We start from the raw sequence: 15,907 nt of genomic DNA, 5'->3' as shown, positions 1-15,907 counted from the left end.
AAAGAGTAAAGGCAATAAACACCTTTAGAAAAAAGGCCAGAATTACTTGATTTAGGGAGGCTAGTGATTCTACTTCATTGGGCCAAATAGTTAAACAAACAAAACAATGAAAGAATATTTACTTATTTGAGATGACAGATCATAAAACTAATTTGTAATATATAAATTTAAATAATGTAACGACACAGAAGCCTACACTGAAAATAGTACCACCCCTTCAGCTGTCTCACTGATTCCCTAGTAATATAAATAGTGGTTTTCACTCTATACTTACACCACTGCAATAATTATAAAGCCTATGGATAAATGATGTTGCCTGGGTTTGTGATGAACTTGGTAAGTTCATTCATGAGAGATCACACAGAACTCCAACTATAGCACTATGTATATGACACCTGTTGCCTCACTGTTACAAGAACCCCCCTCTCTTAGGAAGTGTATTTTACCGTAAATCACACTTCCTAGCTCAGATGCCAAATTTCAAGAGCACAAACATTCTATTTTAGCAGCTTCAAATATCACGATTTTCTCCACAAGAACAGCAAAGCAACAACAGAGCCTGAAACACAGCCAGGCAGAAATCAAGATGTTCTGTGCCTTGAAAATGTCATTTTTACAAAGAGAGAACCTGTAACAGAAACTGAGCTAATGAAGAATAATGGGAAGGGAAAAGAATAGATTAGTCATGCACAAGAAAACAACTTTGACACTGGGCATGGGTTAGGGCCCAAAAGTTTAGCCAGGGCAGTCTCTCACATTGGAATTCTGGGCAGTCGTTCAAAACAGCATTTGGGGTTTGCCTTCCAAACATGGTGAAGAAAAAGCAGTACTGAAAACAACAATTTATGTATAAGGTTGAGGGCTGGAATGAAGACAGTATTGCACTAAAGTTATAAATAAAATACTTGCATTTATTTGGTTGTGACTCAGTTATATCTACACTCTCATACATACACGAGGATAACATTTCCACTGCCTGGTTCTTATCTTTACATTGGGGTGAAATGTGGCATACGTTGGCCTAGTGAGCCCTTACCCTTCCAGCTGGTATATTGGTTTATTGCAGGCTCCCAAAGTTTATGCATTTTAAGAATAAATATTAGAGGTCATGTATCACATTATTAGCTGAAAAAAACCACTATTTGTTTAAATTAAAATCTTTCAGCCTGGACCATTCATCCCTTCACAGCACTTTAACAGATTCTGTAAGTTAACAAAATAGGCTAAGACATATATTGTAAATATCTCCAGCTTGTTTTCAGTCTTTGTTGGTTGAGATCCTGACACGTTCAGTTATTTTATAGCTGCAGTTGGGACCCCAGAGACAGACATCAAACTGGCTCAGTACCCTCCTTTGTTCTTTAAGAGCTCCTGATCCTCAGAGCAGCTTTTGAGAGAAAGCCAACCAGTCCCATATCTCCAGATCACCACACTGCTGCTTCTGCAGGTGACACCATAAACTGGGCATCCTCATAGGATTATTTTTCCTTTTAACTGTATGAATTATCTGGGGAAATAGGGAAGTCCCACATGAACATGCTGATATTAACAATCATTATCTTATGTTCACACTCTGTTATCCTGTAATTCTGTGTCAATCTGTAAGTACTGCTTCAGTCTTGCATGCACAGGCATCACGCTCAACTCTACTTCCATATTTGCCTGAGATCATACTTCAAGATCAGGAATAAGGGTTGTTTATCATTAACTGATAATCACTGTAAGAGACAGGCAGCTGAAACTTGGACTAGTTTAAGGCAGGATGAATAAATATATCTGTTCTTTCATTGTTATTCATGTATTACTTTTGTTTACATCTCTCAAAATCCATATAATCTTCCAGAAGGCATTTCTTGCTTTTTTTACCCCCTTCAGAGAAGAGATAATGGGCCTGATCCTTTATTACATTAGCAATGATGAACTGCAGCTAAATGACTCCTCTTGATATAGAGCAGCTAAAAATTTGGCTGTCTAAATATACTGATATAAAAGCATAAAACCCAGTTGGTGGAATTAAAACCTTTTGTCATAATGGAGTAGCAAATACTCTGAAAAATATGCTCCATTCTGAAGGTAAGATTATCTTTACAAACCAGGGGGAGAGCAATCCTAGGCCATCTTGAGAGAGATAAACCAATCACTTCTCAGAGAATCATCTAAATCCTTCCTTTGCTTTTGTTGCAAACACTGAATATGGACATTCAACGAGCTCTCTTATTGCTCCTTTTTGGGAAAGCATATTGAGGCTGGAAATTTTGTGCTACTCTAAGGATTGCTTCAATCTGATTAATAGTCCCAGTAAGAATACTCTAGAAATCATGACAGCATCTCCTATGTGTTGAAATAAGAAGCAGTAACCATAATGGGGGCAAATTTAAACAGAATTATTTTGGCTAACGTGTTTGCAATGAGCTTAGAGCAGGATATCTAGGAAAGGAAACCGGAGGGCTTTTAAATAACAAGATCAGCTTGGGGGAGGACCGATTTATCTAATCCGTGCTTTCTGTATCTGGGTCACTTTAAATAATCCAATGATTAAAAGGTAGCTCCTTCTTTTGTGAGGGCCCTAAACAAAGCAATGGTCAAAGCACAACCTTAGCAGCTAACAGGGGAACACTGTTATTATTCTAAACTCAGTTGCAGAAATTTTAATATTGAGGGGAATCATTTTTTTCTTACATGACTCCAGGATATAATAGTTCCCTTACAGTTAATGAACAGGAATGAACTGTATTTCCTCATTTTGTCTTTTACTTTTCAGCTCTTTGTACCTCAATCACTTGACATTTGTCAAATTACCTCATCCTAGGATGTGCAACTCTTTGCATGAGGCTAACTTTTTTTGACCTTGTTTGGAATGGAGGAAGGTCAGGACAGATCCATTCCGTTAATGTACGCATGGTCAGAACAGCTCAGCATCATTGCCACAGGGGACAGTCTACAGGTAGACTCAGTTATTGTTAAGATTATTGCAGTCAGGGTAGCTGACATTTGACAGGCTAATATTCCAGTTATCAGACATCTCTGATGCCTATACATGAGTCAGATGATATAATCTGACTTTATAAGAAAGCAACAGAGACAAATGGTAATTTATCAAAGCGAAACACTGGATTGACTAAATCTGGTGATGTTTCTTCCGCCTGGGAAAAAAGATCAAGAATTGGCTTAAGAATTCCTAATATGTTGCAAAAGTAGACACTCATTGAGAGGAAGATTACAAAAAAGAATTACTATTCTAATGCACAAGCAACAACTAAGAATAGGTTTGGGGTAAAGAAGTGATCCAGCTGTGAAAGAAAGATGCCACTGGGCTCAGTGAAAGTGTGAGGAGGGGGCTGTGGTGAGAGTGGCAAGTAGCCAGTTCCACTTCCATGGTTCTGCATAATGAAATATTTCAATGCCCCCCGAGGACTTTTTCTGAATTCCCCACTGAAATTCAGAAGTACCTAGAGGATCACCCACACAAATGAATACATATTTCAAAAGATTACATCATTCCATGGGATGGCCTTGTTCTGCTCTGCAAGGAAATGTAATCAAAGTTCAAAGGAATAGCCAGGACCAACCCAGTAGACCTGTTACCCACTTTACATTAGAGTCTGTACCATCCAGTCCCCAGACAACATTTTGTATTATCAGTGAGTGCAGCTTGGTCAGATCTATACATGACCAAATATCATGGTCAAATCAAGAAAAGAAATTGCAGAAATTGATTTTTCACTTGATGATGCATATCTAGATCTGCTCACTGAACTATGAGCAGTGAACCAAGCAAAGGTTTTATAAATACTCATTATATCAATATATTTTCTCCATCAATACTTGTAGAAAAAGGCAATTCTAATTGAGCCAAACAATTGCACACTTGTCAAATTCTAGGTGGAGGTATGCCAAAAACGGACCAGCATCTTCTAGATCTATGGCCATTTCTGGGTGTGCCCTCATTTCAGCGTTTGCCTGAAACATACTCAGGGAAGATGTCAGCTCTCAAATGATATGCATGCAGGTGAAAGTAGAGTTTTCCAATTAGTAATCACTGTGCAATTAGGCTTTGTATCAAAATAGAAATTACTTTTCTAAAAATAGCATTGATGACATATTAGCTCAAAAGGAACAGACTCTTTAGAAGAGGAAAATGAACAAAATAACAGCTCTGAAGGCCAACATGAAACTGAAGGGCAAAGCAGTCTAATAGAAAAACAAAATCCATAAAATCAAAGCCCTGAATGCTTAACAGTCTCAGATAGCACAGATGGGGTTTGTAATCTCAGTGGTTACAATGTTTTTAATAGCATTTTCTGAGATGATTCTGTTATTTTGTTGTTGCAAGGAACTGGGAAATCAGTGTGGTGTTTCAGATGTCACTGGTGGTAAGTTTTGATAAAGGCCAGTATTTCTATGCAATTTAATGAAGAAAAGGAAAGGAAAAACAATAAATTGAAGCTGCAACTGAGAATACTCTTTCATCTATCAGTTCATCATCAGTGAATAAATTTTGTCACTATGGCAAATTGTCATCACTGGAAATGAGAATGACCTTGACAGATACCAAGTTCTTTAAAGAGGAAGTTATTGAGCAACCTGAGTAACTTCACTGGCATTAAATCACTACCAACAAATGGCATTTAGCAGGGGCCTAAAAAAATAAAGTGTGAAATAACAGAGATACCAAGGAGAGGATGTAATATTCCCTCAATACCAACAACTGTTCCTAAAAGATTTAAGTAACAATACAGCATCTATTTTTTAAAAATGGAGTTGAGAGAAAACATAAGAAAGAGAAACTGAGCATTTCAGTCATAATTTCTCACTTTCTTATTCTATTTTACCTTTAATTTGTATTGCTGTTCATTTCTGACTTTCTCCATTAAGCTCTTTCCTGATGTAATTTTTTTTCTCTCCACCTTTTCATCAATGACATATCTCCTGACAAAAAAGCCTTAGTATCTGAGTAATCAAGCATATTCTATTCTGTTCAGTCATCCTCTTTTCCTTTTTCTATATAACTTAGTATTTTTCTTTTTTGGCCAGCTGTAGTTAGGTATGCTTGAATCTTTCTTGACCTTTTATCCTAAATCACATGTCTATTCTTCATTAATTTTAAAGTTTCTGGTTTTCTTCTCTTTGTTTTGCTAACTTATTTATTTTCTATGACATATGTGATTCTTCAGCATGTCAATGCAATCTTGAGTAGAAAGGCAGCAGCATTCATTATCCTCCTTCCATTCACAGGGAGTAAATAAATTACTTTCTTATTTAATCTTCCAAGGGAAGCCTCTGGCAAATCAGAATTAGAACCAAATTCTTAGGAGTCTGCTCAGAGCCCTGACTGAAAAAAATACATCCTTTCCACCCATCATATAGGCAACATATGTTCATTCATATTCAAATTACTAGCTACATGGAAACGTGCATGAATGTTTACACACAAATACTATTCTAAGTGCTAAACACTATCAATAAATGTTACCCAAGTGCATTCAACATTTACCAAAAAGAAGATAGATCTAGGTCATGCACCTCTCTCTCCATGTGCAGTTGTTTACTGTTGTGCTCATGACAGTGCTTTGACCAGGAAACCGTACGACAGAGCAATCCCTGCAAAGGGACACCTTCCACTGGAAACACCCCATCAGCAGCAGCAGCAAGAGTCTCTGAACATCTCCTCCTGCTTGAGGCAGCTATTATCCATCTCTTCTGGAAAAGCACAGCAGGCCAGAAAGACAGACCCTAAACGACCTCACAGCTGGATCACCCAGCATTAAGAACTCACCCTCCCGTTCAAGTCAACAGAACTTGTTTAATTAAGAGAACGTGGCACAAGTCCAGGACATATGTATCACAGCAGTTTGAATTCATCCTGTCTGGAAGCAACTAGTGAGCAGTACTGGGGAAAAAATGTTCTCCATCGGATTCATTCAATTAATTCAAGTAGCAAATGCCTGTTAACAGGTCTGTGTACATTACACAGAACAACCAGTGTTAACAATAAATGCATTTAAAACTAGAATACTGTATAAAATAATACCTGTGAAAACAATTTCCGATTCTGGTAGGTTGTTGTTTACTTGGGTTTTTTAATGTAGAAAGTTTCATTTATTTTTCCAGCAAATGGAAAAGCCTTTATGAAGACTTTTTGAGGGATCCTTCATGAAAGTATCATTTTTCCAATTATTTTTCTTACCATGTTCAAAGACATTAATAAAAGGCATTACTTTATCTTCTTATACACATGGAAAGGCTGATACACGTATGAAATCATCTGGTTAGGTCATTATAAAAGGAACTTCCTAAATTTTTGAGCAACGGAATTACAACATTTCTTATCATTAATGAAAGTACAGCATGGGGAGTAATTGACCATCAGTTGTCCTGAGAGAGCTCTTTAGCAGTCACTTTGGGAAAAAAAGCATAATAAAGAAAATATTTTTTAAAATCTTGGAGCCAGGCAGCTTTAAGATCTTTTCAGTTTCTCTCTCCTGTCTTAAAATGCAATGAAGGTACAGACAAACCTATTCATTTTATAAACCTATTTGTTCATCTCTTGCTCTCTACTTACTTTACACTGTCTGTCATAAATTTGTAATATCAAACAGCAAAAAAACCTTCCAGGTCCCAGCTTCCCAGGTCTGGGCAAGCAAGATGTGGAGCTAGCTTGACTTTGGATGGACTGTGACAAATCAGAACCTTTTACAAACTTGCCTATGTTTCTAATGATCAGGGAATGTGCTACAGAAGAGGACTGACATCTCACACAGGCCCAGCTGTGCTTCCTAAAACTCTCTTCAACCAAGGCAGTTCTCAGCTGCACTGTTAAATCAGATCACTTTCTTCTTGTTTCGCTCACGTATCCCAGCAAGATTAAGCTAAGGGCCATTATCTTGCCTATAGACAGTAAGTGCTAGGAAAATTTAATTTGAAATTAATCTATCTCTGAAGCATGACTTGTTTTTCTCATCATCTTAGCTTACACCATTACTGAAAAATGGTATTTGTGGTCACTGAATGATGCATTAGGACTCAATCTGAGCACTGTTAGTTAGCTCGATGATTTACTTTGAGAACGTCACAAGCTGACTAGATCCTTCAGAAAGATGTAGTTTCTTTATCATATATAATCCTCATCTATACCATCTGTTCAGTTCTTCATAGCTAAGGCAGCATTTACAAACATCAATCAAATTATTATTTGATAAATTCTTCCTAATCCAAAACAAAAGAAATAATAGGTATCTCAAATATGTGTTAGGATAACTTGGTCAATTAATCTATGGTGCTAACAGTTCATCTGCTTGATTGGGCAGAGGAGACAGGGACAGCTTGGAAAACAAACCATCATCTAGTTAGTTTGCAGTATGTTGGTCAGTGCCAATCTAGCACATGTTGTTACACCTCTGAAATCACAGCAGGCAGGCAGCTGCCACTACAGCCTTGCCCAAAGCAGGGACAGAAGAACCAGCCATCGGTCAGTCTCTGCAACACCACCACGTTCTCTGGACGTGTTGGAAGATCAGACAAGCTTCCTGTCAGTGGCAATAACAGGGCTGTTTTTACAGTTCCTTTGCCTGCCAGAACAAGGTGAATTTCCCCAAATCAAATGCACATTCCAAACTTCTGATTTAAATTCTTTCTGATCGCATAAAGAATGAGTTCAGAAGCATGGAGTAAGTTATCCGCAAATTTTTAGCCAACAAATAACCACAGAAAGCAATCATATAAATCAAGTCTTCAAGAAATTTTCTTCATTACTGCTCACCAGATTCAACTCAAACATACGATATAATATTTCTACACTTTGAAAAATTTCTGAAACAATTTATTAAAGCACACTAGGAATTTCTAAAATATTTCAGTCAACAACAATGCAAGTTCCTTTATCACACAATGAGTAAATAATGACTTCAATTTGTTATTTACTTTTATTCTACTTACCAATGAATGCTACGTAAGCCTCAATTTGATTGATTTGTCAGGCTTGGACGTTTGGACTAAGATCTCAGACCTAACTTATAAAACCTCAGTGAACAACTTTTGAAGAAAGAAGGAAAAAGAGCATCATACCTGAGATTGTGCATTAATATTGGCTCCTTCCTTAACCAGAACTTTGACAACTTCAGTTTGTCCTGCTAAAGATGCAATGTGCAGGGCTGTATTCCCCTTCTGTTATAGGGAAGGGAAGAAAAAAAATGAAAGACATTACCCCTCTTCAGGAATAGTTTCAACCAGCAGTTCTTTGTAACATTCATTTTTTGAGTACAATTTTACTTTACAAGTTCCATGACATTCCATAAACAACACAGGGGATAGAACTGGTAGTTGCTGCAGCCATAAAGATTTCTTGAGTGGTGGTATACACTAACATCCTAACTTAACTTTTGAGTGAAATTATGGAATGGGATTGGGGCATGGGACAAACTTTTTGGTAAGGTTTAGTACAGGCTAACAGGTTTTTTCATTCAGGTCCAGAGATCATGTCCTGTAGAAGGTAGCTGAAATCTAGAAGTCCTAAAATTCAAGCTGTGCATCTCATGTAAAATGAGATTTCCCAGTACAAGACCCAAAAGGAAGTTGTGACTGGTAAGTAACAGACACTAGCCTTTTAAACACAGAAGATAAATCATTTTTTCTCTTCTCTAATTGGCATAAAATTAAAATACATATTTTTGAAAGGCATTAACCTTAAGTTAAGGGATGCACTGCACAATAAAAATAGTCTCTCACAAAACATTGGCAGTGCAGTAGACCACTGCTTTTGTAAGAGCCTTGTATTTTTTCCAGGCCAATCTCTCATCCTGGGAGCAATACTTAAATGGCTTTATTAAAGAATCAAGGTTCATGAAACCAGAACAAAACCCCAAAGTCTTATATAGAACCTGGTGGTTCTACGAACAGCTTCACTGAGGGGTGACTTAAAGACGTTTTTGAAGGAGGGAACTTCTGTTTTTCCATCAGTGATGGAAATCACAAGTTCAGCAAGAAGCTCTCTGAGCTGAGGACCAAGTGTTAACATTGATGGAGATCCTGTGCATCAGAAATCATTAAAAATAAGAGAGCCGCGGGGACACAGTGGTGGTAACTAAATGCAAAGGCTGGGCACAGCCAGCCAACCTAGACACTAGGAGTCAAATGTGACATCATTCCAGCCAACAAATCTGGTCCATCAGAAGGTATTTACCACCCATAGACAAATAAATATACTGACTGAATGTTTTGGACATACGCACATGGCTGCCTGTGAAAAGGCCGAAAGCAAAGCAATTTATCACACAGGGGTTTTTTTCCATTGTGCCCTTGAGTGAAAAGACTCTGGATATGATACAGTCAATTACCATTTTCCACAGATTTGAAAAAATTACTATTTTGAGCTATATTCATTATCTCTATAATGGGGACCTGTCACTGGAAATAATGAAAAATCTGGCATTGCTAAAACCTTTTAGTGCTTCCCCTGTAAACAGATTGCACAAATAATAATCCTTCCCTCTTCATTTACTACTAATAAGCTTCAGCAAAGAACATAAACTTGCAGGCCATAATAGAAATAACATTTTAAATATCAGTGAATTATTTATATTATTATCTTATTTTGTACTTTAATCTTTTTTTCTCTAAATTTCTCTCATGTATTTGATGTTTTCTCTTTGTGAATAAACTTACAGACATGTATGAATTACCTTAGTGGCAGAATCCACAGCCGACCCTCTTTCCAATAATTCTTGTACCAGTCCCACATGGCCTTCTTTAGCCGCCAGGTGCAGAGCATTGAGTCCATTCTGTAAGCACAAGGGCCATATCAATTACAAATATCAGTTCTGAAGATACACATTCCTACCTTAGCCTGGTATAAGAAGAAGATTAGTAGCTAGAATACTATTACATCTCTTAGCTGACTGTCTACATTAGTCAGATATTTTGGACTTTGCTATTTAAACCAAGGCACTGTGTGACAAACTTTTCCAATAACATTTTTCTCATAGCAACAAAGACATCAAAACAGACCATATTTTGCAAGTATCCATAAGAGATTCCTTCCTTTCTGACAGTTTCACATTTCTCCAGACTACCACCTTGGGTATCTCCATGGAGCTCATTATTTCAAAATTTGAGTACATATCTGCCTTCTCTTTACTGTAACCTTATCTAGCCCCACTGAGGTATTATCAATACAGAGAAATCACACGATTTCGTCAAATTTACACAGGATGTGTCTATTCAGTCAGGATTATTCCAGGCTGATGTAGCTGTCCTGAACCCTGGACTCTCCTCCTCTCTTCTGGGATAACTGGTATCAAACAGAAAACCAAAAGCACAAGTAGACTGGAAACGGTTGTCAATTACACATGGCTTGCAATTTCTTTTGACCCATGACTTAGTACCTCTGCTGGTTTCTGATAAGCAAGTCTCTAAACTTCAAGGTTTTGCAACCTTACTCAAAAAGGAAAAGAAAATTAATGAAATAAAAGCTAAGATTTTCAAAGAAAGCAACCTAAGAAAGTTAGCATCTAAATCCTTTTCACATTAAATAGGAATAGGATACTTCATGTCTTATAAATCCCAGCCATGGAAACTGTATCTTCCTCTTCCTAGTATGCCTGTTCCACCCAATGTAAAAATATAAAATGACAGTCTATTGTAACTGAATTGCCAACCTATTTTTCACAATCCTATGGCATTTTTCATGGTACATCAGGCAGGTGACAGCAACAGATACTGCCATTGCCCTCGAGCATTCTCCTGTTTTCCATATTGCAAGCGTCATAAGCAAGACTCAGGTATTTGAGTAACTTGCAGCAAGTTTAGCACTGTGTCATTTTTATCACTTTACTTGTCTCTAAGCAGTTGACGGTCACTTCAATTGTGAAATAAATAAGCAGCTTTCTGGTCTTTCATCTGTCCATCCACAGAGGCAGTTCAAGCTTGTAATTCCCAGTAGGATTTTAAAGCACTTAGCACATCATGGGAGGCATTTAACGGGAGCGGGTCCAATGGCTGCAGACACAGCAATCCAAATGCATTTCTGAAGTAACTATTTAGTTTTACATTCATGTAAGCAGCGCAGGCAGATTTTGTGGTCAAATTCAGAAGGGCGACTATGAGAAAAGCAAAGGAACTGAAGGAAGGCTACAGGCACAAGCTTCCAAAAGAAGAATAATACCCTTAGGCAGCCTGGTAGTTAGGAAATGTTAATCAGAAATGTGGTTTCAAATCCCATTATGTGGCTAAAGCAGCAGCAACCAGATCTTCCTTACTGCAGAGGAACACTCTCACTACCAAGCTGCAGAGCCCAGGGGTGGCAATAGTGCCATGCCCTAAGTCAAGGATAAATTCCTAGCCAAAATTATGTGGTGAGGTTGACCATAATCATCAAGATGAGGAACACTGCACATGCCAGTGAATTTTTTGCAGGCTGAAAACATCTCAGAAGACTATAATCTTCCTTGTTTTTTAATCTCAGCTGAGTATTAAATAACCAATAATTACTACCTACAGTGGTTGATAGCTTTGAAATAGTATTTTGTGGGGAAACACAGAGTGTTTTTCTCACGGTTTGAGAACAAAGACCTGTTCTCATATCTGATCTCACAGATTCAGTCATCAACACTTTCTATGAGAGTATGAATGGTAACTTTGACTCCCTACAGTTGTACACAGCTGATGTGTCGCTTTGACATGTTATTAACCTTCTTCATCCTTTGCGAGCAAACTGAAGCCCACAAACAACAGAGATATTGCAATATTGCATGGTCCACACAAATTATGCACACACACATGCCTCTGAATGCAAAAAGTTGAGGGGAAGCTTCTTTTTTAGTTTACCATGTCCCAAAGATGGGCAAAGCATGGCTTGTTCCAGTGTTTAATCAGTAGCAATCTTTTAAAATACCTGTATCCATATCTCTAAGACACATATCTAATGATACCACATTAAGCAGCTGAAAGCTAATATTGTTGCACAGATTATGTAAGTTTATTTGCAACATATGACTTTTTTTATTCATTAAAACATAAGCAAAATGAATACATGAGGTCCAGTTAAAAGGTTACAAAAAGAAACTATAGCCTAAATACAGTTCCTACTGTCCACATTCAAATTCCGTAATTCCTTAAATAAAGTAAGCTGGAGCAAGCAATAGCAGAAGCAAGCACTGCACTGCAAATGTTGAGGGCCAGCGTGACTGAAGCCTTAAAGCAAGCTTTGTTCCTCCATAATAATCAGAACCAATGCTGTAATTATTTCGCAACCCACATTGCTGATCCCTGCTACTTATGGTGACAGAAGCTTAGATTTAATCAATGCAACTCCTCCATTCCTATCAATTTGATTCTTGTATTTTAGAACAACAAAGGTTTCTGACACTTCCCTTTTTCTCTCCCATGCCTACCAAAAACAGGGTGGGGGGGCGGGGGTATGAAATTATTTGCCTGCTAAGCAAAACTGCACAGCATACGGACTGTTCCTCCCTACAAAGCATACATATGCCATAATACCTTTCCTTCAGAGGCTCATTTGTAATTCTAACTCTAAAAAAACAATATAGTACCAAACCTTCCAAGCTTGGTTCTTCAAGTATTTCCCTGCCTGATTCCCTCAGTTCTTTTTCTCCTCTACCACTGAGCTAGAGGCGTCAATATTTTGTATCCCGTAGAGCGCTACAAATGTGCACACATACCACTACTGCTCAAAGCACTTATTGTAGTATCACCCTACATATTTTCACCACACCAGAAAAGCCCACAGATTTCTTGTATATCTTAGAAAGCACCAACCTTTCCTAAGCCAATCAAAAGTCACTCACTTTTTTTCCTGTAAGACAGACACTAAGTCTCACTGCTATTGTCTGAAAATCACCCAAGGAAGTCCATGCTACTTCTGCCTTTGTATTCAGTTGCCTCATGGAGTGATCCTCATGCAATGGAAGTTCTTCAGATGCTGCCAAGTTCAGTGTCAATCCTGCTGTGTCATTTACTCCTTCTGGGACATCACCCAGATCATTGTTACATCCAACAGCAATAATGGCTTATACTATTCCTGCCTAACCCTGGTATGCCAAAGCAAACTGGCCCCACAGAAAGGCAACTTCTTGGCAGATCGACCTATAGTTCAAAGAACATTCTAAATCAGCCAAGTCAGTGCTGCTATCCGAAGTGCTTCTGTTTCTCCTGTCCTCTCCTCTCCTCATTTCTATCCCCAGCCATCTTTATGCAGATCAGGTCGCTCAATCGTTCAGTATGAGGCTGCACATATGCTTCTGTCAGCACAGGAGAGAGCACGGAATGGAAGCATGACCACCAAGCCAGGGCAAGGCCAGGATCACTTCTTCTGTAGTGGTATTGACTTATTAAAAAGACAAAAAACAGCCCTAGCAGCTGTCTAGCATTACTGCAGCTTTGCTGACAAACTGCATACCAAAGCTGCAATACAGGCACAGTGCCAGCTTTTACACCCTCCCCTCTACGCTCAGCTGTGACAGGTATAGACAATAACCTGGTAGTCCTAGAAAGCCTTACTCACCTTCTGCTGGTGAGACTTGACAAGAAGTATAAGGAACATAAAAATGTACAGATGAGGGAAAGAAAGCATTTGAAGGAAATGGGGAAAAATTCTTTATACAAGTGAACATTTTCTTGTGATACTTCAGTATACAATGGTCTGGGCACTAAAGAAAACAACCTTTGTTAAATATAATGATTCTTGCTTCCCTTGAGTTTACTTCTGTTTGAACGTATTAATCCATTAGGTACTTAGTATATTTAAGAACATAAGGAAGCAAGAATATATATTAACAAAATTAAGCCTCTTCTTTCCTTTATGCTAGGAGTCTGACCCCTTATAACTCCCATTGACTCTGATGGAAGTTGGGATACAACAGTTTCCAGGAATATTTACCAACATTTAGGTTTCTAACTATTCTTGCCTTTGCCACACAATGTTAGAATGGTATTTAAACAACTTATAAAGAAAACATCATGAAAGTCAACAAAAATAAAACAATACAAAAATCTATTTTTTGAATGTTTCGACGTTCTCTTGAAGCATGAAATGCAATGCACTTTTACCAAGTTCTTTTCACTGATGCTGTTTCACAGGCTTATATAGATAACAGGCCAGTAGAAAAGCATAAGGTACAAACACAATGAAAATTAAAAAGCTACTGTGACTAACTCTGCATAGCCATGCTAACTCCTTTACATGTTTTGCCAGAGTTAACAAGGCATATGCACTCACCAGTTGAGTCTGAGACTAAAAAGTAATATCATTGCCTTTGTTAAAGTCAAATACTTTTCTCCATCTCTTTAATAGATGTCAGTCTAAGGTTGTTGATTCTCTCCTCTGAATAGATCTCTTGGGGAAGTAAAGTGCATGTGGTCAACCTCTTTTCAAGAAGGATTTGAGAAAGGGCACATGAGAGAGATGGGCATGGCCTTTTCAAGTCCGAAGGTTTGTTGAAGTTTTTCCCAAAAATATCACAAAAAAATAGTGTGAACAGTTTAAAAAAGAAAAATCATTTCAGATTATGAAAATTCTCCCTTTATGATGCTTTATAGCCTATGAATTCATGAAAATTAATTAACCTACTGAGTGACATCAACATGTGATACTGTCGACCTCATTATGACCACAGTGCTACTCCAGTCTATAGTTAGCACTACTGGGGCTGTTAGCTGCTTTCCATTTCAACTAAAGGAGGGAGTAATTAATAGCTGGTGCTCTGTCCCACTGTAACTGAAGCAATAAAGACACCAATCAAATTATAAAGAAGCCAACAAAACAAGAGCAAAAGCCAAACAGATCTAAGTTTAAAAGAGCCTTGGAGCTGGAGGCTTCCCAAAACTACTTAATATTTGAATCCTGTTCTGTTCAAGCTATCAGACTTCACATACATTCCTTGTGAATACACGAGACTTCTTCAAAACAAATGCCAAAATCCATCAAATTCTTCCTTCCAAAAAAGCAACTCTATCACCACAAAAAACTGACAAGCCTCCTAAGACAAGATGGGGAAACATTACTTTATGTTGCCTTTTGGATTACCAATTCTGTTTCAAGACACAGCAGACAGCTGATGAGCCCTTCGACTTGTCAGATTTTTGGGTCTAACTTCTGCTAGAACTATGGGCTGCACAAATGCATATGGTAAAACTAAAGTTCATTTTGCTATTCAACATTCAGAAGCAAGTTGTTTTCTCCTGCTACACTAACTAGAAATAGCAACCATGTCCTGAAATAACTACATTTGTAAGATAAGGAAAATAGCTTTAAGGGAATCACAGATTTCCAATGGCTATCAGTTTTTCATCCTATAAAATATCAGTAATTAAGATCTTTTTAAGATACTGCGTTTAAAACAGGGGAATTTTGTCCCCAGACATTTCTAACTTTCTCCAGAAATAAAGAAATAGAAATGATTTATGATTTTCAGAATAAATGATTGTGCTTGAATTAAGATTAAAGTAAGCAATTCCATAATAATTTAACTTGATATGAAGGTAGCATTCAACAAAGCATAATTAAGTCATAACTAATTATTAGCTATATAACTATATTAATAACTGTAACTAATCCCTGCATTCAGCATATCCAGAAATGCTAAGTTTCATCAGCTTTTGAAAACAGTTACATTGGGAAAAATACTTTGATTATCTATAAAGAAGATCTCTATGAAAATTCAGGATCTGAGAAACAAATGCTAAAACTGAAGAAAGCATCTTTTTGTGTTATCTCTGTTCAGGAAAACTTACCCTTAATATTATGTACTGTTTTCTGAGATGGGATCTAGTCTAAAAATAGCATTATACTAAGAAGAATAATCCTGTATATACAAGGCTTCATTTTTTAAAAAGCATTCAGATATCTCGCTCTTAAAAATGTGTTTTCCACAGTGTGTTAGCTTTACCCCTTAGA

General features: G+C 37.5%; 1 protein-coding gene across 50 annotated transcripts in view; it reads right to left on the bottom strand.

Annotated features, from left to right (window-relative positions):
• ANK2 (ankyrin 2) overlaps positions 1-15,907 on the bottom strand; it is a 371,582-nt gene that overhangs the window by 132,961 nt on the left and 222,714 nt on the right. For all 50 annotated transcript variants that reach the window (XM_074823462.1, XM_074823464.1, XM_074823465.1 and 47 more), the window contains 2 exons: positions 9,678-9,776; positions 8,065-8,163 (listed from right to left, as the gene is read on the bottom strand). In XM_074823462.1, coding sequence (XP_074679563.1) covers positions 8,065-8,163; positions 9,678-9,776 — 198 coding nt within the window. The remainder of the gene's footprint in view (positions 1-8,064; positions 8,164-9,677; positions 9,777-15,907) is intronic.

The sequence above is a fragment of the Strix aluco genome, chromosome 4 (genome assembly GCF_031877795.1).
Source record: "Strix aluco isolate bStrAlu1 chromosome 4, bStrAlu1.hap1, whole genome shotgun sequence".
Taxonomy (NCBI): Eukaryota; Metazoa; Chordata; class Aves; order Strigiformes; family Strigidae; genus Strix; species Strix aluco.
This window is presented reverse-complemented; position numbering and strand designations above follow the sequence as displayed.